At 41.6% G+C, this 25,086-nt stretch overlaps 1 protein-coding gene across 1 annotated transcript in view; it reads right to left on the reverse strand.

The window, feature by feature from the left end:
- Positions 1–11,931: 11,931 nt before the first annotated feature.
- Positions 11,932–25,086, reverse strand: part of LOC113024497 (protein ELFN1-like) — a 138,600-nt gene continuing 125,445 nt past the window's right edge. Inside the window, exons 3-6 of the mRNA XM_026171642.2 lie at positions 18,872–19,566; positions 18,634–18,787; positions 16,649–16,815; positions 11,932–15,112 (exon numbers count right to left, since the gene is read on the reverse strand). Of these exons, the coding sequence (XP_026027427.1) occupies positions 13,024–15,112; positions 16,649–16,815; positions 18,634–18,787; positions 18,872–19,161 (2,700 nt within the window). The 5' untranslated portion in view covers positions 19,162–19,566 and the 3' untranslated portion in view covers positions 11,932–13,023. The remainder of the gene's footprint in view (positions 15,113–16,648; positions 16,816–18,633; positions 18,788–18,871; positions 19,567–25,086) is intronic.

Here is a 25,086-nt window from a genome sequence, read left to right on the forward strand (position 1 = left end):
TGTTTGGCTGCCCTTTTCAACTGGCCCACCGGGTACAGGAGCAAAATCTTTCATTCTCCTGGCCGGGAGTGCTCTTTAATGAACCACCCCCATATCTACGGGTGCGTTTTTGTGCATTTCTGTAAATATCATGTGCAAATTTTAAAAGTTCAGCAATAAAGTTAAATCTCCAAGAGCTCCAAATTAAAATCGTTTAATGACCTGGCACAAAAAAGTGTGTTTTACCCTCCCCGGGTGTTCCGATTCGCAGAAAAAAAATCTGCAACTACAGAGTACATCTGTCTCTGGGAGTTTGAGAGTGAGCAAGAGATCTGAGATGTCACAAAGGGAGGGAAATGAGGCTGGGGAGGCAGATGATGTAAGCACAGAGACATACCACACTCACCTGCCCTCGGTAAAAATCACACAGGAGAGATGGGAGATGGAAGGATAATGAAAAGGCTCTGCCAGAGCAGGTTCCCTTCTCACTGTCTTGATAGAAGCCGCCCACTGTCGAGCCCCTAAGCCAATTGTACCACTGCAGTTTAAAGATAAGGAGTAATGAACCTTGCTGGTGATGTACTGAAGTCACAATTTCCAGACAGTCATTTCAGGATAGAACAGTATTGTGCTCCTGAACGTGAATTACACCACTGCTATGAATCCAAAGAGCTTTTTCACCTGCAGCGATAAGCTCCCGGTACAGGCTTAGTGGCGGTTTAGTCATTAACTATATGTGCACTTAATTCTTCTTCACCATTAAAACATGCATACTGAAAGTCTGCACAAAAATGACAACATGAGACCTGAAAATAGGGAGCTCAATATCGTGTTTCAAAGTGAAAAAATTACATGTCCCTGTCTTGTTTTGAGATGATGTTCTTTATTATTATTTTTTGTCATTTTGCCTAAATGTAAATGCACAATCATAGTCATAGTGCAGACGTCAGCTTTAATTCAATAAGTTTTACAGAAATTTTCCATGAGCTGCTTAGAAATTACAGCCATTTTTATGCATGGTCCTCCATTTTTAGAGGCTCAAAATTAATCGGACAAACCAACATAACTTTAAATATGAAGTTGAGAACCTTTAGTCCTCTCCCTTGAGATGCTCTGGCAGGTCTTTACTGTAACCAACCTCTGTGAGCATGCTCTGTTGAGTTCAGATCAGGTGGCCGAGTCTTCCCATCTTCCTGTCACATAAGTTCATCTTTGTGTCATCTGTTCCAGTAAATGACCAGGTGCAGTGAGTTCAGAGCTTCAACTCCAGAACTTTTATCAAAATAATCAAAGAGGCCTCACCTGGCTGTGAAACTGCATGTCAGTCAAATGTCGAGTTATTTTTGAGCTTGTGTATGGAAATTGACTTTTGGAAAATGGCAGTGAATGCAAAAACTAAAAAAAAAAGAAGCAAAACTGTAAAACTTGTAATCTGTACAGATACCTTTGTGGATTTTGTGAGTTACTAAACAAGGCATATACAGAAGCCATATTGTCTACGGTGGCCCTGAGGGGTCAAACACACTGCAACTTCAGAAAACACCAGCAAATAGAAAAATGCTGCAAAAGCACACAAAACACAATCGAGTTTGAATGAAATGCAACAGAAGTAGACGCTGATGTTTTCTTAACTTGCAGTGCGTTTGACCTTTGAGGGCCACCGTATGAACATACTGCAGTCCATGCGCTTAAGTTACTGACATGCAACATTGGACCTCTGAGGCGAATGGAACGCGTCATTTTGTGCTAGCTTGCTGATTGAGAGTTGGTAAAGTAACACGCCGTTTAGTGATGAAGAAAAAAAAACTACTGGGAAGTAAAATACTGCTGTAAACAGGTGGATATTTAAAGATTTAAATAGTGCTAATGTTGAATGAGCAAGAAAGCTCTTTCATCATGTTTGTTAGACTGCAAGGATCCATGTGGTTCATTTTTAGTGAGGAACACTGAAGGTAAACATCGCTCTACAGGGTGCCTTTGAAGTACTGAGCTGGAGTTGGGAGGTGATTAGCTTAGCTATACACACTTCAAATTAGGTGTTTGTCACTCTTTATAGCAGGAGGAACAGTTTAAAAAAAGAGCCTGCCTACTAGCACCTGTAAAGCTCACTAAATTACTAAATCTCAATTGTTAAGTCCCCAAACTCTCTGCTCTTGTCCTTTTGATTGTACAAGTGAAGGGTTCACTACATTATCTAATATTAGTTAAGCGGTAAGTGGGCTAACGGCTTACTAACCACACCTCCTGCAAGTGCAGCATCTGTTTTCTGCCCAGAGAGAGAAACCTCATCACACCTACAAATATGAGTTCCAGCTGGTTATTTCAGAATGACTACTTTAGTAATAAAATTAAATAAAAAATTAAAATAATGGCTTCCGTTAATGTAAACTGAGCAAAAAAAGTACGATAATTTTTGTTTGCTTTATTATCTCTTTGTTGCAACAATATATTTTTTTTCTTTAGCAATAAATCTAAAACAAGTGGAAAACCTGTCTATCTACCCTTAACCTCACAGGACCTGGCGTCCACATGAGGACATCACATTTTGGGTTATTTAGACCAAAATACTCAATTTTGCTCTACAAGGGCCTGATATCCACTTACGAGGACATTATACTGCTACTGTTCTATTGAAATTTTAAATGAATATCCTCATAAGTGGCTCTCATTTTTCTTAGAAACAAAAATTAGGTAAAAAGAGAGAAATTAAAAATGCATGCTGTGGAAGGGTTCGGATCTTAGGAGGTTAAACTGTAACATATTTCTAAGGAAAATGTATTTCTGAGTTGAGCAGCAGAGTTGAGTATCTGAGCTGCACTCATCAAATGAAAAACTCATCAAATCTTCTCTGCCAGTGCCAAACAGCTTATTCCACTAGTGACTCTTGGTTCGAGCTTCTGGTGCCCCAGGTCCTGACACTCAGGTGCCTGATCACATGCCTGAGAACATGAGGCCTGCTACAGCACCCAGTTGGTGTCTGCTCCAAGCATGCCACGTTTGACTGATCTGAATAGGGCTCATGCCACAGGGAAACTTCAAGCTGGTGTTCAGTTTGCAGTGTTATTTGAAAGAAGCCCTGGTACCATCTCCACATTGAAAAGCAAATTCCCTATAATGGGGGAGCCGAGACAGGCCACAAATTGGACTACCCAAGAACCAACACCACAAGAAGACTGTTTCCTCATCCTGTCAGCACTAAGGAAACGATTTGCATTCAAGGTTTGTAGGATGATATGGCTGATCGCTCTCTACCCAGCCCGACTGCACACAGCCAATCTCTGGTATCACAGGGATGACAGTCAAGCCCGTTTACACTGGTGTCACCAACATGTGCACTGGAACCTGAACCTGTGGAGGAACTTTATGTTCAGGGATGAGTTTAGATTCTGCTCATGGTGTCAAAATGTGGAGAAGACCGAGAGAAGGCTATGCTGATTGCAGCACTGATAGAATAACAGATCTCAGTGGAGGCAATGTAACAGTGTGTGGCAGCATCTCCCTGGAAAAATAGGGCTCGTCTTTACTGGAGGCAATCTCAATGCAGATACATATCAAGATGAGATTCTGCAACCAGTGGCCATACCACATCTCCACAGTCTGAGACTCAACTCTGTCCTCTAAAATGAGAAAAACCTGTCTCAACAGGGTGGGGTTTATCAGAGACTACCTCCAGAATTTGGGATTGGAGAGGACGGAACGGAGTGACCTCAACCCCACTGAACACTTGTGGGATCAGCTTGGACATGCTGTTTGTGCCACAGTGATTAACACAACCACAATGGGTGATGCGACAAATGTGCGTTGAAGAATGGGACAGCAGTGTGTGACCAAGTAAAATCAATACCCACATACTCCACTCTGTAGCTCAACCCACAAATGCATTTTGCTTACATTTTTTTACCATTTATGGGAAAATAAACAGGCTTTCCAATGGTACAAGATTTATTGCCAAGAAGCATTGTTACAACAACGAGGTAATCGACCAAAAACACAAACGTCCTTACTTCTTGTGCTAAGTTTACATATATGGCAGTTTCTTGTATTTGAAGGCAGACTCTATAAAATGTCATCTTGCTGCAGTCATTGTAAGTAACTATAAAAACAATATACTGGAATACATGTTGTCAAACACATAACACAACCGTGTCAGTAAGAAGTCATTAGCTGATCACAGTTTCAAGGTGAGACCCATCCCTTCTTGTCACATCCAGTATGTTGCATACGAAGTAGCAATGTCGGAGACGCTCACCTCGAGGCTTCAAAACAGGACTTCAGAAACCAGCCGGTGACATCATCACAGCCATCTTTTATACTCTCTGTGATTGTAGCTATTTATGTACTTTATTATTGTATTCTTTTTTTATTGGCGTTATAAAAGCTAATGACAGAAGAGAAAAAGGAAGAAACAACTGAATGCAGAACAGAAGACACATTTTTGATTGAAATACATCCACGTTATAACAGTGTAAATCGGCATGGATGCTGATTTTAAGTTACTTTCTGGTTCTGTAGAAGAGCAAGGATTTTCCAAAGCTTGCCAATGTATCCGTGCCGTACCCCTCAACTAAGAGACCCTCCACAACAGCACACCAAGTTGAAGGGGCTAGACTGGAAACGAGCACAGCTGTTTCCCCTCACAGCTCGGAGCCACTTTAAGTCCCTACACTTTGCAAACTTGAACTTGATCTTGTCTTGTTATTAGCCCTTACCTGCCATAATAATGGTTAAAAACACATTCCCTTTCAATAACCTGGTCTGTAACCAGGATTTGTGTTCAGAGTGTGCGTTCTGCAGACCAGCTCAGGTGCTGTCGCTCAAGTGCTTTCCTCAGATGTGACAGAGCTCCTCCTGCTTTCACAGCTTGAATACTTTTAACGGTACCAGTAAATTCACCTTGTATAAAAGAAATAAATAAATACATGAAAAGCAGTGAAGTAGTGGAGTACAGTCGTCACTTACAATCACCGAATGTGACATAACCGTCCATGTGATGTAAAACGACCAGCATTTGTAAAAGAACTGATTTAGAATTTCTCTTGTAGCCCCATCATTGCACAGCATTAAAACGTCTGCCTTGTATTGCATTGATGTCTGTTATCAGTGCACTCACCTGCTTCACGCACAGCAAAGCCTCTGAGAGAAAATTGTATCGCATAACTATGTGGAAAATTTCCTGTGTTGTTTGAGAAAGTTAAAATTCCCTTGTGTATGTACAGGTAGCCCAGATTTTGCACTATTATTTAAGCTGCTGGCAGTTCAATCTCCAGCCACATCAAATTATTTTTTGTTGTTTTGTTTTGCACAAAACAGCCCGAGAAGTGGGATACGTCAGCAGCGCCGTATGCACAAACGCCGATTGTTCCCTGCACAAAGAAGGAGAATGTCTAGTTTTCTTAAATCTGTCAAAGTTGCTTTTAATGCTGCATATTTGTCAGCATATAAAACACAAAATTTCAAAATATGTTTTGACACATACTGTGCAGAAATACTTACTGTCAATAAAGTTTTCATTAGACAGGTTCATTTGGTCCATTCAACTGCTATCTGTCAAATTAAAATCGAGCAAAGTGAGCATCCCATCCCAACCGTGCTGTCAATCCAAAGTGCGATCTTTATCGAGGGCGTTGTAGATTTGTCAGTATCCATATCCATCCACGTTTTCTTAAGGGGAAATGTTCACCTTCAAGTGGTGTGTAGGTTTGTCAAAACTGATTTATTTTATTTTACATATGTTATGCAGTTTATTTAATAGTAATATATTTAAGTACAAGACAAAAACTTTTTACAAGCATCAGTTAGTCAGAGATTAACCAGTTTTCATTACTGTGATGTCTCCATGATTTTTTACAAAATGGCCTCAGGCTCTAGATCAAAACTAAATATAAATACCTCTGTATGATTTGTCAGCCAGTCTTAACTACATATCAGATGGCAGGACACTGTTCAAGTACCTAAGTAGTGGCTCCATAGTGTTTACGCATTCACCTAACAAATGAAAGATCCCTGATTTAATCCAAGGAGGAGACACAAATCCTTTGAGGGTTGCATCAGGAAGAGTATAAAAATCTGCCAAATCACATCTCAGAGCAACCTGCTGTGAATAAGGAAGCAGCTGAAAGCAGCTTTTTAAACTTTCCTTTGGGATTAATAAGTATCTATGTAATTATTTTGTATCAATACGTGTCAGTTGGTGTAACCCTCAATCACCTGTAATGTGCTCAGTTGCTTGCTTCTAGCTATAAAGATCGTTTAGCTTTGTTTATCGGTTTGAGATGCTGTATTTGTCTCTCAGATTTCTGCCTACACAGTGAGGGTGGCTGCAGGTTTATTGGTTGTTTTGTATTATAAAATGGTCCCAGTTTAACTTTTCAAAATAATAAAGTAACTAATTTCTTCACAGACCCTCTGTGATGCTGGCATGATCGTGGCTCTTTGTGCTGAGGTTTGCCCATTTCCATACTTAACCATGAGATGCATTATCATTACCCCCAGAGGTAGGATCCTGGTGATTTTGGTGAGTTAGATTTCAAATTCAAATCAATGTCTTATCCATGAGCTTCACCTGCTCTTTATGCTAAGTTTTAATTAGTACATGTTTGGATGCTAACAAAAGAAACGCAGGTGGTGACCATAATGAATATTCTATTTGCTAACCATTATTTAAGCAACAGACAGCATAAAATATGTATCTGGAAGCCACCAGATGGTGATAGCTGTGATTTCTATTACTGTGATTGCTAGGGTGCGCCAGTTCTCCTTTAACATTACTGTGGGGTTCTGCAGGGTTCATTCCTGGGTCCATTATTATTTTCTTTCTGCATTTTTTCCCTCACATACAGACAATTAAACAAACTTCCTGCACACTATGTATTCCAGCTTGCCACTAAACACACTTCTGCTCACAGTCTTTGTTTACAAGCTCAGAATTTGCTAGTTGTTCATCATATAAGGTTGAAGAAAAGGGGGGAACAGAGCCTTTAGGTCTGTGGCACCAAGATTTTGGAACATCTCCCACAACATCTAGCTGACTCTGTGGACTTTAAAAAACATTTAAAAAGTTTGTTTAACCTGAGTTTATATAAAGACTTTTACCAACAGTAACTGTTTTTAAAATATTCTCTGATTTAATTTTATTTGTTTTGCAGTCAATTTCACTTAATTTTTTTAAAATCATATTATACTGTGATTCTTCGCAGTTTATATTTATTTTAAACTTCACTTAATTATCATAGAACTCTATTGGAATTGTTTTCTGTCTTGACTTCTATAAACTCTTTCGAGTTCGAGTCACCAGTTTTGATCATATTGAATAAAACATTTTTGTAAATACAACTTTTTTGTAAATATTGGTTATGTTAAAAGAAAATGGTGGATTATCTGTGGTTTGCTTATTGGCTAATGGCTTGACCAAGCAGTTTCACAGTCAGACCCACCCCTCCTTATAAGTGTTGCCAACTTAGCGACTTTGTTGCTATATTTAGCGAGTTTTCAGACCCCTTAGCGACTTTTTTTCTAAAAAAAAAAGTCGCTAACAAAAGACGTGAAAGCGCGTATTGCTTTTACTCTCAACAAGCAGCGGGTGCTGTAACGCAGTCAGTTCTTCTTTTACTCTTTTGCTGTTTTGTGGATCACAAGGTTTAAAACTACTTATAAACACACACACACAAAGTAACTCCACCAGAGTGCCTATTTCGGGTCACTTTTGCCGGTCCAAGCCCGGGTAAAGGAGCAAGGTTGGAATTGTGACATTAAAAAAAAACAATAATTGCTAAAAGAAATTGAATTTGTAGTTCTAAATAAACTCTAAATGCATTTAGGACGTTTTTACTCACTTTATGTCTCTTCTACGATGTTATTTCTCTCTCCAACAACATAGGTTACAATTAGATTAGCATGACCAATTATGCAAATTAGGCGATGACATCATTTAGCGACTTCTAGCGACTTTTAGGACAACCAATAGCGATTTTCCTTACTGAGGAGTTGGCAACACTGCTCCTTATCCCGTTGGATTTTTCAAAACCAAGATGTCAACAACAGCTAATTCTCGTCTCTGAGCCTTATTACTCATGTATGTTTTAGGCTATTTTTAATGCAAATACGTAACAATAAAATGACTTGCTAGCACCTGTACTCAAGAGGAATGTCCTCCAGTCTTAGTGAGTGAAGTCCTGGTATTTTCTTAGTCTGATACTAGCTAGTATCTATAGGCTAGCTGTGAGTGCGTCTTGCTAACCAAGCTTGTTAGCATTAGCTGAAAACTTGGGACTCTACCCATTTTTGTAAATATGGTCACTTCTGGATTCCAAAAGACAGAAATGACCAGCCGCAAAGCAGAAATCAAAGACAGGACTTCAGAAACACTGGGACGTCATCACAGGGGCCTCATCCATCTTTTAAATGCAGTCTCTGAATACATACCTTAGTTCTTAGCATTTCTGTGTGCGCCCTACTTCTTCAAAGGTCAGGCTGTTATTACTGTAGCAGCTGATGTGATGCAAGTTTATGAATTTCCCCCAAACACCCGTTTTTCTGTTAAATAATTTATTTTGGATTTTAATCTCCTGCCTGTGTGGTTTGAGTCTGTGCTGATGTTCTCCGGTCACAGTGTTTTCCAATAAGGCTGGAGGTTACCATGCAGTGGCACTCTGATGATAAAAGTTGTTAAATCCATTACTTGCAATTTGAATAAGACCAAACTGCTGTATGCTGTTCTATTCTTCCTGTGTGAATCCTGCAGAGATTTGATTTCACTAAAGTTTTTAACGATCCAGGTTACAAATTTGAATTTATTTGCCTGATTAATTGTTTAATTCAAGTCAGTGATGGACCAGTTTATGTTTTTAGTTTATCACATTACTATGTTATTCAGGCCTCGCAGGCGCCCAGCACACACAACTCATGGTTTTCAGTATTTCTGTATTTCATTCGGTTGAAACTAAAGAACCAGAGATCCCGTCTCATTATTTCAAAACAGAACATAACACAGACAAAAACAGGTGTAACACACGCACACATGGGTTACAGTAGCACCACAAATAATGTCATTTCCCTCCACTATATAAGGAGGCAGAAATCTGAGAGATAAAATATCCTAAAGCTGAAGAACATTTATTTATTTGTGTTAAAGGATCCAAAGGTTTCACCATCGGCTTTTTTGAGTATAACTATTTTAAAACTTCCCACAAGATCTTTTGTGTATTTTGCAGAGTAACTGGTATCGTTTTGTGGAAAAAGATGTCTCCTGAAATGTTCAGCACTGAGAACCACAAACGGTTGCTTTTTGGCCTCCGCCTTGAGATAAAAGCAAAAATGTCCACAACCTTGTCACAAACATATGAGACCAGAATTATCTATGGCTATACAAGTAAAAGTTTATCCCAGCAAATGTAATCCATCAAACATCTTTTAAATGCGAAATGAAAGTCCTGTGATACTTCTGGCACTTGTGGCATTTGTATGGTTTCTCCAGGGAAAGGAGACAGTGAAAGGAAGGCTATTTTTATTGTGCTCATTTTAATTTTTTTTGACAATAAAATAAAGAAAGCCTCTGAGAGATCCTATGGTAGAGTTTTCTCTCTCTCTCTCTCTCTCTCTCTCTCTCTCTCTCTCTCTCTCTCGCTCACTCTCTCTCTCTCACTTCCTCTCTTGCTCCTGAGTCATTCACTAGAAGAATATAACACAAGCTTCCACTGAGGATTTCCTTGCAGCATGCTCCATTGTCATTTCTCTCTGTTAGTAGGACCTCGGTTTATTTCCACTTTCTAGGCATTGTTGTTTCAAAAACACAGTTTCACTTCATCACGGTTCAAAGAATAGCAGCGCTGATTGGGGTCACCGCCATCTGGTCGCCTTGACCATCAGCTCGTTTGTGTCTTACTCGAGGTGAGCTCTGCTACTCTCTGACACATGATAAGTTCAGGCCATTACTGTTTATAAAACATAATGGAAAAAAAAGAAAAACAAACCAAAAACAGTAATAGAATACATCGCTACATTGATATTACTGTTACTAAAAGAATGCTCAAGTGAGGCTTCAGAATCAAGCAATTATAAAATTGCAGTCGGGTGAAGTATATGTTAAGAAATCAGGATTATTTTTGTTTTCAATTCTCAAAGCAACGCTAAAGTTAAAAAGATGAAAAAAAAAAGAATGTTTTAAGGCTATTGTTTGGTTAAAGCCACAATCTGGAACGTGTAACGCAGCAACAGCCACGGCTCATCAGTTTCCTGTTAGATCAGAGTTGGATTGTTTGCTGCAGCAGCAGAGGAACCATGTCATAGCCGCTGCAGTGTCAGGGAAGAAGAAAAACATTTTAAAAAATTTGCCTTTTTTTTCTTTTCCAGCCACACAAATGAATGTGCTTTTTGCGGTGCTACAGACAGCTGTGATGATTTTACTCACACGCGATTATGGCTTTAACCGGCTTAATGACTTGAGCATTCTGAACTCATTATAGCAGAGAAAAAAGTTTTTTTTTTTGTTTTTTTTTTACAGTGTTTCCACTCAACAATAAACTTGTCATTGTTTGCCATATCTGTTGTGTTCTCTGTAGATTTTCAGTGTCATCATTTCAAGGTTGGAGTCAACTCTGTTTCAAATCATGTCGCAAAACTGGTTAACGTTAAATTCAAGGTGCATTGATATGAAACTCTGTTGACTCCACCCCTGGTTTACAGTCTCATTAAATGACTTGTTGTAGCACAGTTCTGTGTAAAGTATATTATCACATTTTTTTCTCCTATTTTTCACCTCCAGTGTTTAAATCCTGCAGATATTTCAGATATACACAAAGTCTCTGTTCACCACGTAAGTGATACTAATCACATTTTACCATAACACTTCATATATTTAAAAAAAGAAACAACCAACTGCCAGTACTTAAATAGAACCTCTTTAGCAACTGCTTTGGGCTTCCAGGACAAACTGGTCAACTGTGTGCACCAATTTGGTCACATTTGATTCTAGGAAGCCGATCGCTTCTTATTGATCTCCCAATTCTTGGTCTCACAACTGGCCATCTCAAAGAGAGTTTCCTCTCAGACAATGGGCACAAAGACTGAATGCAGCTCGTTCATCAGAATCCAGCTGCTGAACAGTATTAACTTCTCGAAGAATACATTCATCTGTGTGTTGGTTGCGAGTGCATGAGTACACTTGAAGTTGCATGTATGCATGTGCTAGAGTCGTTAACTGTGAGGATGATGGTGGGTCAACAGTTGGGTCCTGGCTTTGAGAGGGCGGGTTGGGGAGGGTAAGGTGTCAATTTACTACCACAGTACTTTGGTCTTAAAAATGATTGGAGGCGGGGAAGCAGTGAGCCAATGGTGGTGGATCATTTTGTGCAAATCGTAGTTCTGTTTGGCACACTGACAAGTATTGATGCGAAGGTAAGAGGTCTGTAAATAGTAGTACTTAAAATCGTCTCAAATGTGTTGCGATTTGTCAAGTTAGCACAATGGCACCACAGTGGAACCAGAAGAATTCAAAAAAAGGTCAAACGTTAAAACCCTGGGAGATGGGACGAGGGAGGGGAAGGTGAGGGAGGCGGGGCGATGGGCTTGAGGGTTGGGATTGGGGGGGGTGAATTGTCGATGAAAAACACAGTGGCGCTACAGTGTATCGGGAAGGAAGCTGAGAGTTTTAGGTCTTTTTTCCTTTTTTTCTAAGAGTCGTTTTTTGATTTTGAACAGTGCAGATATGCTTTCCCTATGGGAATTGAAGACATTCATTTGAAGATTAGAATTGTTTTTCTTTTTTTTTGAAGTTCGATTTCAAAATCAAAAACGTACCATTTGTAAGTGATCCGGCAGGTGACTAACTCGGGATTCTGGTTTCTGAAAAGTCTGAAAGATTTCAAAACCCATGTTGTACAAACAAAACAGTCACCTCTGTTTGCAAATATAGAACTTCTCTCTCTCATCTGTACAACGTTCTCCTCTTTAGGAGGATTAGGGTGGGGTGTGGGCGGGATGGGGTTCACCAAGAGAAAAGGTGGGCTTGTTTCTGGCTTGGCGAGGAGCACATTCCTCTTGGTAGAAAAAGGAGAACTCAAAAGTCTTGTCCATCGACTGTTTGTGTCTCTGTTGGTGTACACTCCTCAGCTGAGAGTTTCAAAACAGTCAAAAAAACACAGTCACACGATAGAGCCATGCCATATTCAAATAATAGAATATTAATGATGAGGATCATAGGAATAATAGAAGACCAGTAATGATAATAAGAATAATGAATAGTAATAACAACATCTCATATTAGCAGTTTTCCCCCCCCCCCCTTTTTTTAAATCCTGTATATAAAAACAGTGGTGAGGAGAAGTTGATACACAGTAGGGCTCTACTATCCCCTTGGTTGATTTGGCACATTATATTCACTCTCTGATGAGAGCTACCTACTCATTCTCAGCACAGTTAAATATTACTGTAGCCCGGCGACCCATCCAGAATTTGTTGCTTTTGATGTTTTCAATCTCCGAAATCACAGAAGTTTAAAAAAATAAATAAAATAACATTTAAAAAGTCTACTCATGTGGCAGCATCGCAGGACGCGATGCAAAAACAACCTCTCTGGAAAAGCAAAGTCTTTATTATACACCGCTGCGACGAGATTGAAAGCATCCCTGGACTATTCAGGATGGCCTGCCCAGCAACATTTAAGGTTTCTATTCTTAATGATGATTCTGCTTTTCTTCATTCAAAACTTAGTACAAATAGCTACATAACTCTGAGCTATAACTTCCATTACATTACAAAAAGTAACTCAGTCTCTATATGTTATAATTTTTGTCGTTCAGTATAATATATTAGTTTGGTCCTTCTCCGTGCTCTCAGAAGAAAAGGCTTAGTTTGTGTAAAGTATGTCCGTGTGTGTGTGTCTGTGTGTACACGTATTTGCAATCTGATTCTGTAGCTCCTGTAAGATGTGTGCATTTGTGTGTATTTACAGCTCTTTGTTGAATAAGTCACTGTGTATCAGTATGTCATGGATGCACTTTTGTTAATTTTCCATCTTCGCATGGTTTGGGGGGATCTCCACACGTGGGATCAGGCCTTCTGCTGGGCGGACACACCCTTCCAGTAGTCCAGTATGTCATGGAGATCTTCATCCTTGGCAAACTGAACTTTTCGCCTCAGCGCATGTCCGGCTGCCACGTAGCCTTCATCCTCCATAGATGCCTGCCTGTGCCTCTTGCGATGCAGTTTGAACCGCTCCCACAGCCCCAGGGTCGGGGTGCAGAGGAGCCCTTCCTCCTCCTCGTCTTCCTCGGGGCTGGAGCAGTAGCTCAGGTTGTGGTACTGTGGCGAGAGCGGGTAGTGTGGCGAAAGCTGGGAGTAGGCTAACTCCCTCTGCTTGGCCTGCCTGCTGAGAGTGAGGGGGTCTAACATCGAGGGCTTGCGGCCTCCTGGGTGGTGGTGGAGTTCCTGCAGGATCTGGGGGTGGTGCTGCAGCTCCTGGAGATGCTGCTGGGAGCCGGGGTAGGAGTGACGGTGCTCGTTGTACTGGCGGATTCTCTGGGCTTCAGCTCGTAAGATGGCTGCAGCCGGGGTGACTGTGCGGATGGGCTCACCTCCCCCGCCCCCCCTTTCCCCTCGATCTCCTGGTGAGGCTCGCTCAATGTAGCGGGACTCTGATGAGTGGTACCCTCCCTCTGAGCGGAAGGAGCGAGGGCTCCGGGCGGAGCCGGGAGAGGAGGACGTGCTGGGCCTTTTAGATGTTGGAGGAGCCTCCATGCTGTGGTGTCGCTGTAATGAATGATGATAACTTCTCCCCCTCTCTTCTCTTCCTCCTCTCCCTCCTTTGTACACCGGGGAGAGGAACTCACCTCCTCGTTCCCTTTCTCCTTGCTCAGACAGAAGCACCAGCTGTGGCTCTGCTGTTGAAACAGCTCCTCCACCTGCAGAAGAGGGGGATTTGATCCCCTGTTGAAAGGAGGTAGATTCAGATTTGAGAGCATCTATACAATTGTTGATGATCTGGTTAACTTTATCTACTTCCTTGGCAATGGTAGAGATCTCTGCTACTGAGCCTTGGGGATTTGCTTGCGGTGACATCTCCCTTTCTCTCTCTCGTTCTCTCTCCCTTTCAATGTCCGACCCTCTCACCTCCATATAGTTGAGTTTAGGGGGCTTGTGGGCTGGTGTCTCTATCACCTCCTGAAGCTTGTATGGATCTATCTCACCACCCTGAGGTAGGTAGGGCATTCTGGACAGACTGTCCCCAGCACCAAGCTTCTGGGAAACGGTTCCTCCACTCCCTCCCTCTATATCCCCTTCTCCACCATACTTTAGCTCTATCAGTGTTCTCTGGATCCTGCTCATCTTCCTTTCCTTTTCCTCCATGATCCTCTTTCTTCTCAGGCAGTGGACAACAAAGCCAAGGAACACAAGCATTCCAAACAGGCATCCCAAAATTGTCATAATGTAATGGGTTGCTGATGACTCAGTGGGTAATCTGCCTGTTCCGACTCGACGGCCTGTTGAGATGGTCAGACAGGTGTGGTTGAAGCGAAGGGAGTTTCGTATAGAAGCCACACAGTAGGTGTAGTCAGTGTTTGGTTTTAAGTTCTTTAGCTCAATATCTTCTCTTTTATCTTTCAAATTCTGAATATCCGTGAAGAAGCTATTGTTATAAAGCATCAGGATGTACATTTTCTTGTACGGATCGGGAATCTGAACTGTTATCACAGCGCTCGAATCTAGCACTTGCTTTACAGTCATAAGGGGTTTGGCATCGGGGAAAATGGGACTCAAGCTGATCACCTCACCCCCATCAGGAGGGGTCCCGGAAGCGCAATCATCCAGTCCGCAGGGAGAGGCGAAATCTGGCGGAGGAGTTGTGGAATCAATACCATAGAAGGATGTTGCGCTACTGCTGTCATCTGTGCACACGTGACTGAGCGCATACAAAGCACTGCGTTGGTTAAGCATGCGGGGATTTTGGTTGAGAAGGTTGTACCCCGAGAATCCATGAGGGGAGTCACACACCATCCTCTCACTGGTCCTGTTGGGGAAGGCTGCAAGCCAGCGAAGGAAACCCAGCAACTCGCAAGAGCAATTGAAGGGGTTAGTGTAAAGTTCACAGGTGGTCAGCTTAGAGAGTCCAGAGAACAAACTGCCATCCAACACCTGAATCCTGGAAAAAGATCAATAAGAAAGTATAAATTTATTGGCAAGTTACCCCTTTAGATGTGTTCTTTCACATTTAATGCACCTATTCCCTCCATTTAATAGATTTCAGCTTATGGTCAAAAACATCTTCTGCAATACAATTTTCAACAAGTCCAAAAGAGCAGTTAAGCTTATTTCATTTAGCTGTTGCTATACATTTAGGTCAACAGATCAATACCAATTACCAAAACCAATAGTAAGAACAAGACAGTTATTTCCACTGAGAAAAAAAGTGAGTAGCGTAGGGATCTGCTGAGGATACCGTCACAGGAGAAAATTAGTATCACTGAATGGTCAGTAGTGCGTTTTTCCATCATCAGTGCAAATAGTTGAATTTAGAAAACAAGCATAGCTAAAATGCCTGGCATTTTAATTTTTGTTTGTTCTCCAGTGTACATGTGCTGCAATTATTACAATTACAATTTCACCATCTATATATATCAACAATCATCAGGAATAACATTATGAGCACTAACAAGCGACATTTAAAATGAATAACACTGATTATCTCTTCTTCATGGCACCTGTTAGTGGGTGGGGTATATTAGGGAGCAAGCGAATATTTTGTCCTCACATTTACTGTGCAGGAAAAATGGGCAAACATAAAGATTTGAGTGAGTTTGACAAGGGCTAAATTGTGAAAACCGCAGATTTTGTGGGGTGTTCCCACTCTGCAGTGGTCAGTATCTTATCAAAAAGTTGTCCAAGGAAGGAAGAGCGGTGAACCTGCAACAAGGTCATGGGGAGCCAAGGCTCACTGTTGCATGTGGGGAGCAAAGGCTGGTCTGTGTGGTCTGATCCATCAGATACTGAAACCAAAGTTTCTGAAAAAAGTTAACACTAGTTCTGATAGAAAGCTGTCAGAATACAGAGTGCATAATAATGGGGCTGCCCATGCTGACCCCTGTCCACCGCCCAAAGCACCAACAATGGACACGTGTGAGAGATGCACTATGGGAAGAAGGCAAGCTGGCACAAGCAGTGTGATGCTATGTTGGAAAAACTTGGGTCCTGCTATCTCTGTGGATATTCTGTTTTGACATGTACCACCTACCTAAGCACTGTTGGAGACCATCTACATGGGCATGTTATTCCCTAATGGCTGGAGCCATTTTTAGCATGCACCCTGCCACAAAGCAAATATGATTCAGCAATGATTTGCGCATCAACAAGTTTGAGGTGTTAACCTGGCCTCCAAACTCCTCAGATTTCACTATAATCAAGCATCTGTGGGTTGTGCTAGACAAACAAGTCCGATCCATGGTTGCACCACATTGCAACTTAAGGGACCTAAAGTATCTGTTGCTCACTTCCAGATACCACAGCTTCAGGGGTCTAGGGGAGTCTTTGCCTCGATGGGTTAGGGCTGTTTTGGCAGCAAAAGGGGCACCAAAACAAGAGTCACGATGTTATGCCTGATTGGTGTTCATATATTATGGCTGAAAAAGCAGCAATTTCCAACATTTAAGCAGTTTCACCTAGTAAGCATGATTGTCAATACCTGTTCATGGAGAGGTCTATATTCTCTATATTCGGACATTCCCAGAAGGTGTTGGGTGTAACAGTCTCAATGAGGTTGGCTTGCAGGTAAAGGTACTGCAGCTTGCCCAGGCCTCGCAACATGCCCTCTGTCAGGTTCCTCAACTTGTTAAAGCCCATCTGGAGAACCTGGGGAGGCAAAGACAAGTGGGATTAGTCTAATCTCTGAAGACCTAGCCTGTGCCAGGCATCACTCACCACAAGCTGGAAACATACGGAACAAACAGATGACGATTCAAACAATTCGTGTTTGACACCGTGATCTAAGCCCGTGTGCTGCGCTGAATTTCTGAGATCTTTCTTGTTCACATTTTACCTCCTGGCTTAGCTCCAGCAGCCGGATAGATGTGTAAGCATGCCAGCTCATTATGGATGTGTTGAGATCGGTTTGGTGAAACACTTTGCTTGAATATTCCTGGAAGCCATAATGAGCGGGTGTTGTCATTCTCATGTCTGTGTCCATCTGTGCGTGTATCGATGGAAGAATTTCGATCTCTTTAGACCCCTGTTTTGGTTTACATATTATTCTAAATAGAACAGTTTAAACTTGTAATATATGATAAATACAGTTTGAATAAGTCTATGTTTATTGTAGAAATCTATAAGAATAAGTAAAGAAATGGTATGCATAGTTTGATTCTAAACTATTTGTCTCTGTGAACTCCTCAGGACTGTTTTATTGTGATTACTTTCACATAAGATTGACAATTTCACCATATAAATGAAACATTAACCTCTATGTCAAAACAACCCAAGTTTGATATCAACGATCATCACTAGTGTAATGTGAGGGTTCGTCATAGGCTACTAAATCTCTGACCTGTTATAAACATCAAGATGGACACAGATAACTTTTCCAGCACTAACTTCAGAATTCATAGTACTTCTATCAGTAGTCACATCATCAATAAAGACTAGTAGAGAGCTGCACATTCCATCACATTACCTCCACCATGTTTCGCAGATGTGCTATGCTGTGGATCAGAAGCTGTTCCTAACAATGCCTTGTTGTAGACACTCTGCATTTCCATTCATGAAGGCATCTCTGCATTGTAGACTTCACGAGTGATGCACCAACCTCCCTGAGAGTATTTTTGAATTGGTTAGTTGGTATGAAGTTCTTTTTCTTTACCAAGGAAAGAATTTACGATGATCCACTTTGGTTGTCTTCTGTGGTTTTTGAGGCTTTTTGGCATGGTCGAACTGCATTCATTATTTGTTAGAAAGTACCAGATTTGGTCACTCCTAAAGTTTTTGTGGCCTCACTGACAGGCCTGCTTATATTTAATCTCCCTTAAAATAACAAAGAACCTGGCCTCAAGTGCCCATGAAACTGCTTGTCAGTCAATTGTCCAATCAAAACCTGTCCCATTGTCCAAATACTTATGGACCTGACTGTAAAATGGCAGCCACATGGACGAACTGCATGGACGAAAACCACCTTGAGGAGGGGATCAGATTACTAGAAATGAGATAAGGCATTTGCTTTTGACAGGGAAAGTGGCAGAACTGTATTTTTATTGCATACACATAAACATACACATACATACTACTACTAATAATACTAATAATAAGAAGAAAAAGAATATATTCGGTTGGTGCATAATAGTATAGTAATTTGATACCAAGTGTTAAGTATATATTGTGTAATTGGATTATTAGTCCTCTGGTGCACTGTGGGATTAAGCAGCAGTTTAATGTTGGATATGCACTCTCATATGCACAAACACTTTGTTTACATTGAGACTGATGGATTTCATTTAGTTACTGTGTATACTGTAAAATTATGGAGCACTTTTTACATTATCCAAATACATCCAAACAGTTTGAAGAGTGCATTTCATGTACCCAAATAATACTGTAATTTTCCACTGCTGTATGTATGTGCATTGATGAATGTGCACCTATATGGAAAAACCTATGAATGCATATTGTGTCAGGACGCACCTGCAGATTAAATTGTGCTGAAAACGCTCCATCTTCTACGTAACTGATATCGTTCTTGGTCAGGTTCAGATAGGTGAGGTTGCTGAAGCGACTCAGTGAAGAATAATGGACCGCCCGTATCTTGTTCTCGTTCAGCCTCAGATCCACAATAGTGCTATGGAGAGATGTGTGATATCTCTCAGCATCCAGCAACTCGGGAAAATACTGTGGAAATAAGTTTCTTTGTAAGTTTTCGTACCTGTTAATGTGGGAGGGTATGGCCTCGTAGGGAGGCTGGTTCATACTGCAGATAGCCAGCCACACGAAGCCTTTCTCCCCTTCAATAAGCCAGCAGTCTGCCTTAACCACCGGCAGCCGCATCATTGAAAGCAGTGCAAGGAAACAGAAGAAGGAGCTGGCTGTAGACAAGACCACTGATGAAGACCCTCCAGTCGTGTTATGTCGCTGCCGTCCCTGTTCAGTGTTCTGGGCCATTTGGGATGTCATTGCAGTATCCGCTGGAGAAAGCCGACCAGAGTTGCTCGCCATCTAACATTTATTCTTGTAGACTGGAGCCATTGCGAAGGGAGGGTGGGTGTGTTTTTTAACGGTTATATTTTCATGAACAGGGATTTGCTTTTCTTGAGAATTGTGACTGTTCCACGAGCGGCAAATGTGCCAAACCGAGGAATTGCTAAAAGCTTGAAGAAATAGTGTGCATGAATGGGATGTAACACTTCATTGGTAGTATGTGTGTCTAGGTAAACTGTATAAGTCGATTAATTAGCGGGGTCACATTTGATTTATGTATGATTTGGCAAGTGGAAGTCGTCCTAGTGCCAGATTGGCTGGTATTCATGTCTTCTGTGGCCATCTGCACCTCTGATTGGACAAGCACCTCTTTTCTTTCTTCCTCATTGCGTGCTGCTCTGTACTTGGTGTGAGAACCGGTCCCTGGAGGGAAAAGGAGAGAGCGAGAGATGGGAGGAGGGCGTAAGAACGGGATTGCCAGTAACACACAGTGGTTTGTTTGTGAGCTGCAACAAAAACAACCCTGTTACCAGCACGATGAGATAAAGGTGCTTATTTTTTTTCTTATATAACAGTCTGACGTGTGCACATGCATACTCAAATTTAGGCATGCGTACACACACAATTTTTATATACAGTGACATTTCTTGACAAGTCCAATTAGTGTACACACTGGCGCAGATACACAAGCACCTGCAGATCTGAAAAATACACACAGCTTGGTGCTGCTGCTGCGAAAAACAACACAAACACACACACACACACACACACACACACACACACACACACACACACACACACACACACACACACACACACACACACGCACACATGTTTTCTGCAGTTCCATTAGCCTCTGGGCCTTGATGGCCAGGGCTAAGAATGGCCATGGCTCTGATACTGTATCTAATTAATTAATCTGCTCTAAATAAAACACTTCCTGGGAAAAACAGCTGACGTATGACGGAATAGGAGAGACGGGGAGGCGGGAAAGTGAAAGAGGCTCTCACAGGGCTGTGCAGAGCAGGAGGAAGAAAAAGTGGGTGCAAGGGAGCTGCAAGGAAAGATGCTTGGGGGAAGGGGGAGAGAGATGGTGAGATGGAGAAGAGGTTGAGGTAGAAGGAGGAATAAAGCAGTCGGTGGTGAAAGAGACAGCGGTTCTGTGGGGAGAAAGAGGAGGCTGAGAGGGGAAAAAGGGATGTGGTGGGACTCTGTTCAGGGAAATTGCGAGAATAGTGGCTCCCTCTTCTCTCTTCTAAGCCTTTTTCTCTCAGCTGCGAGAGCAACAAACAGGAAGTGACATCACCGAGGTGAAGGAGAAGGAGTAGGAAGGAGCAAAAGGTTGGGCCTTCCTGACAAGCATCTCCTGGCTGCTGTTGACACATTATTGATTACGGCGAAGCAGAGCGGTGCTGATGTGTCACCTCTGATCTGAGGACGAGGGTAAATGAGAGCGGCGTACTTGTGGGGAATAGGATACAGTTCCCTTCGACTTTTTGTGTCCTTTTAGAGAGCTGGCTTCTGGAAACATTCACATATAGCTTGTTAGTAATGCATTCACATAATGAGTAATGGCAATGACATTTTTCACTTTTAATGACACATGGTTTTGTGTTGATACCCTCCGTGTTCCCTCTCATAGCTCATCAGTCATCTGGCCTTGGTCAAGTAGGTAGCACTAAACCTGCAGTGGTTTGGAGCTCGTTGGATATTGTGTTAAAAGGAGATGAAAAACAAAACAAAACAATAGGAGTAATCTTTCACGCACAACCATCATGTCTAGACAAAGATATTGAACGGCACAGCAATTGTAAGGCACAACTGTGCTCCAAGTTTTCTTTGTCATTTGATTTATCACAAATGCTATGTGTTTTTCAGTGAGGGGTTTTTGAACTTCTAGACTTGCAGGGATTGATGGCTTTAACTTCTCCAGTATGCAGTTTGTCCCTTTTCCTCTTTGTCCTCTCTCCCCTCTGTACCTTTTCTCATGCATGTCTGACTCCAGAGCTGCATGTTTCTGATGCACGGTGACTGTCCCCACCAACCTGCTGAGTGTTTACTGTTATATTGTTCGTGATTTGTTGCTCCTCTTTTCTCTCTTTGCTTTCCCCTCACCCCAACCGGCTGAGGCAGATGGCCGCCCTCCTCGAGCTCGGTTTACGTCGGCGGTTTCTTCCTGTCAAAACAGAGTCCGACCGCCTGCCGTTACAATGTAAAGTTCCCCGCAATAATCGCTGTTGTGAATTGGCACTTTAGAAATAGAAATGAATTGAGGGGAACCCCCCCCCCCCCTCCCCCCGGAAGCCTTCTTCATAAATGTGACTAATGTACGCTGGCATGCATGAGTGTTTACCGGTGTGTAGCCATATGCATGGGCTTTCCCACCCAGTCAGCATAATCTATAATTGATGGTGAGACTTCCTCCCACGTTGCATGAGGCAAACTACCTAGATGGGACACGAGAGAAAGTGTAGGAACTGCTGCCAGCAACACACACTCTGATGGGAGATGTCCATTTTGCTGACCAGATAAACTCGAGTAAACAAACTGTTGAGAGGGAACAACATGGTGGTGTAGCAGGGGGTGCAGTGTGTGTGTGTGTGTGTGCGTGTGTGTGTGTGGGGGGGGGGGTGTTAGCTAAGATGCTGATTTCCACCTGACCTCTTTCTTTTCATACTGAGGCAAGTACAAGGGTCCAGGAGACAGAACAAGAGTGCAGGTTACCAGAAAGAGAGATCCAGTAGCAGTTACTAGCTTTCACTTGACCTTCTTTGTAGTAAAAAGTGTAGTAAATACACTTGTAGTAGCTAACGTGATATGCACAGAAGGAACTGTTAAGAGCCTGTCGGCCTCTTTTCCATTTTGCATCATTCATTGCATTCCCCGACCTCGCTCGCACTCTCCGCGTGTATGCACGCTCGACGCTGCCTCAGCTGTCGAGAACAGGCATGTGGAATATTTCAGCACTCAGCATCGTGACCGCCTCACTTTTCAGTCATGTCACACTCAAAGATTTATAGGGTACAAACTGTCATCCCGAGAAAGACTGAGACTCTAACCTTGCTTTGACCACGGTGGTGTCATGGCTGCTGTACTTTAAGGTAATGTTGTGTAGATGCGCATGTTCTCTGAAACTCTGGAAAAACAAGCCACCCGGGGAAAGATTCATATAGCTGTGTGTGCACAAAAGCAGAAAAATGCATACGCTGTCTTCTTGAGAGATTTCGAAAGCCACGTGTATGCGCTGTCCTCTTTTAAAAACACAAATCTCAGTCACAGTGAGATTTTACGCACATGGCCGAGCCAACTCTTTGCTCGCATCTTTAGCCACGAGTGGACACAGATGCTTTCTTATTGCATCAGTTCCATATAAAATCGCTGTTTGCAACTCAGGTTAATGAAGAAGTGCAATTTACTTTGGGGAGGATGTGAAGAAAGTGGAGAAAGGGAAATGTGGCTTTGATTGTTTTTGGAATTAAAAAGAAAAGAAAAACAGAACGGGGATAAAAAAGAGCAAAAGACCCTGGCAAAAAACAAAATATTAGACTACAAACAAAAGGAAAAAAAGAGAAAGCAGACCATTACACATGGTCACAGCTATTTATAGCATCAGTGATGATAGACCATCGTAAAAGCACTGGCTGTTTTGCTTCATGCTAGTTATTTCTCACCTTATTTTTCATCTTTATGCTATTGGACTTGGCCTTCTCTAGAGGCATTTTTACAGTTAATTTTTACATTATAAAAAACACTTTGCATTCGGGGAAGGTCATATTATATGCATGTTTCTTTGTACATACACAGTTTATGCACACAACCTCTGTAAACACCCCTAAAACTGGTCTTTGTTACACCTTCCTCACATGATTATCAGATTATTGAGTCTCGCTGATTTTCATCATGATTTTTATATTGTGTCTTTGTAATATGGAGACATAGTTCTGACTGAATCTCCCCTTTAGACCCTCTTGAGCACTGGAGCACTCTCCTTTGAGAGTCACTATTTTTTATTTACTCTTGTTTCCATTTCAGATTCTGTTACTCTCCCTTTTCATCATGATTTTTTCTCTTTTTTTGGTCAGGCATAGCCACAGTCTCCTTCCTTTTTTGAGCGTTCGTTTTCCTGGGAGATTTTTAGTATCCAGACAGAATTGCATAATAAAAGCGAGGATGCAGACCGCATCATTATTTTTATTTTACCTGTTACTCTGTGCAGTAAAAAATAAGTGTGTCATCTTTAACAAGGCAATAAATGTACAGTCCAGTTTCCTTTGATTTAATGAATCTAAATAACCTCAAATCACAAACATCCATCATCATACGCTCATTTGCAAGAAAGGAGCTTGTGTGAAACAGCAGCAAGTGGCCCGTAAAACAATAATAAACTATTGTCAATCAAAACACATATTAAAACATTTTAAACTATCAACAAAATTTTTAGTAGCATCTTTATTGTATTTCTGATTTTCGCTCTTCTTCTCGCTCCCTGCGTCAGCGCTACCCCAAACAAGTGGGAAAGATCCACAGCATGACTCAGAAAAATCTAAGAGAGTCAAGCAGAGAAAGTAGATTGCAGATGATGTATCCTGTTTACAAAGCTGAAGGCTGTTCTTTCTATCTCTGCTGAGAAAGCTACAGAGTTGCAGTCCTGTTGGTTTGATATTTTACACATTTCAGAGACACCTGGTTTGAGGTTACGCCCTGAGGCTAAAGAGAAAGAAACAAGTTTTCTGGTGCAGATCCCTGAAGGGTTTATTTTATATGCTCTCATTTAAATGGATCAAGGAATATTTAGTCGGTGTTTGTCAGCTGCATATAGAGAGGTTCACGTCAAAGGAAAATCCTGAACCCTTGACTCCTGAAAGTTGTCCATTAAGTCTCTTGTGCTGTAATGGGCATTTTGTCCCCCTATAGGGAAGGGTTGCTTCTCATCAATGCAGTATTGTCCTGAGTGATCAACTTTAACCCTAATGGGCATGGTCTCTCAATCCAAAGGCCACAAGGAGTCACCAAGTGAAAATAACTGTGCTCATTTACTGTGAATCTTCAAGTCACCAGATGGAAAAGTCTGCGCTGACAGGTTGTACAGCTCTCTGCTTCACGGTCATGAAAGTACCAAGTGAGGGAATATATATTTTATTTTATTCCAGGTTTCTAGTAGCACTCAGTTTTCTTTTCCTTTGGGTGATAACTTCATTTTATCATGCAAACACTCACCTGTTTATGCCTGCAATTACCTAGTCACACAATGTACCAGCAGTACTAAGCATAAGATCCAGCACACAAGTCCGGGGCTTCAGCTAATGTCCACATCAAACATCAGAGTCAAGACAAAAAGCGGTCTCCGTCACTGCAGCCGTGATGTGAGTGTTGATGCCAGATGGGTGAGTTTGAGTATTTCTCAGACTGCTGATCTCCTGAGATTTTCACAACATGAAAGTATGGCTGACGAATCTGTAGAAACCACGCGATCCAATCATGTCAGCATGGACCAGCATTTCAAATGGATGTTTCCAACATCTTGTAGAATCTATGGCATAAAACATTTAGGTTGTTTTGACAGCAGATGGGACTGGTCGATGTAATGATGGTTTTCATAATAAAGTGCTTGGTGTTCCTACTTTGGGATAAACTGGAAGTTTGATTAAAAACCTGCATGATCATTAAAAAGATCAGCAGTTTTTACCGCTGCAAAAAATTTTAACGTAAATGTAAATTAAAAGTAAATGTTCTTACTAGTAGAACTGAATTGTCTATTTTTTAACATCTTCTACATCATTTTTCACTTTTTTTCCCCCCATGTGACCGATGAGCAACACTAAGGAGATGGGTTGCACTCCTGGGCAGGCTAAAACATGCGCGCATTAATAACAGGGATACTGTCATATACCCACATACATAAGGAGATGTAGATCCCCATTTCTGTGTGTAGTGGTGCATCTC

The sequence above is a fragment of the Astatotilapia calliptera genome, chromosome 6 (genome assembly GCF_964374335.1).
Source record: "Astatotilapia calliptera chromosome 6, fAstCal68.1, whole genome shotgun sequence".
Taxonomy (NCBI): domain Eukaryota; kingdom Metazoa; phylum Chordata; class Actinopteri; order Cichliformes; family Cichlidae; genus Astatotilapia; species Astatotilapia calliptera.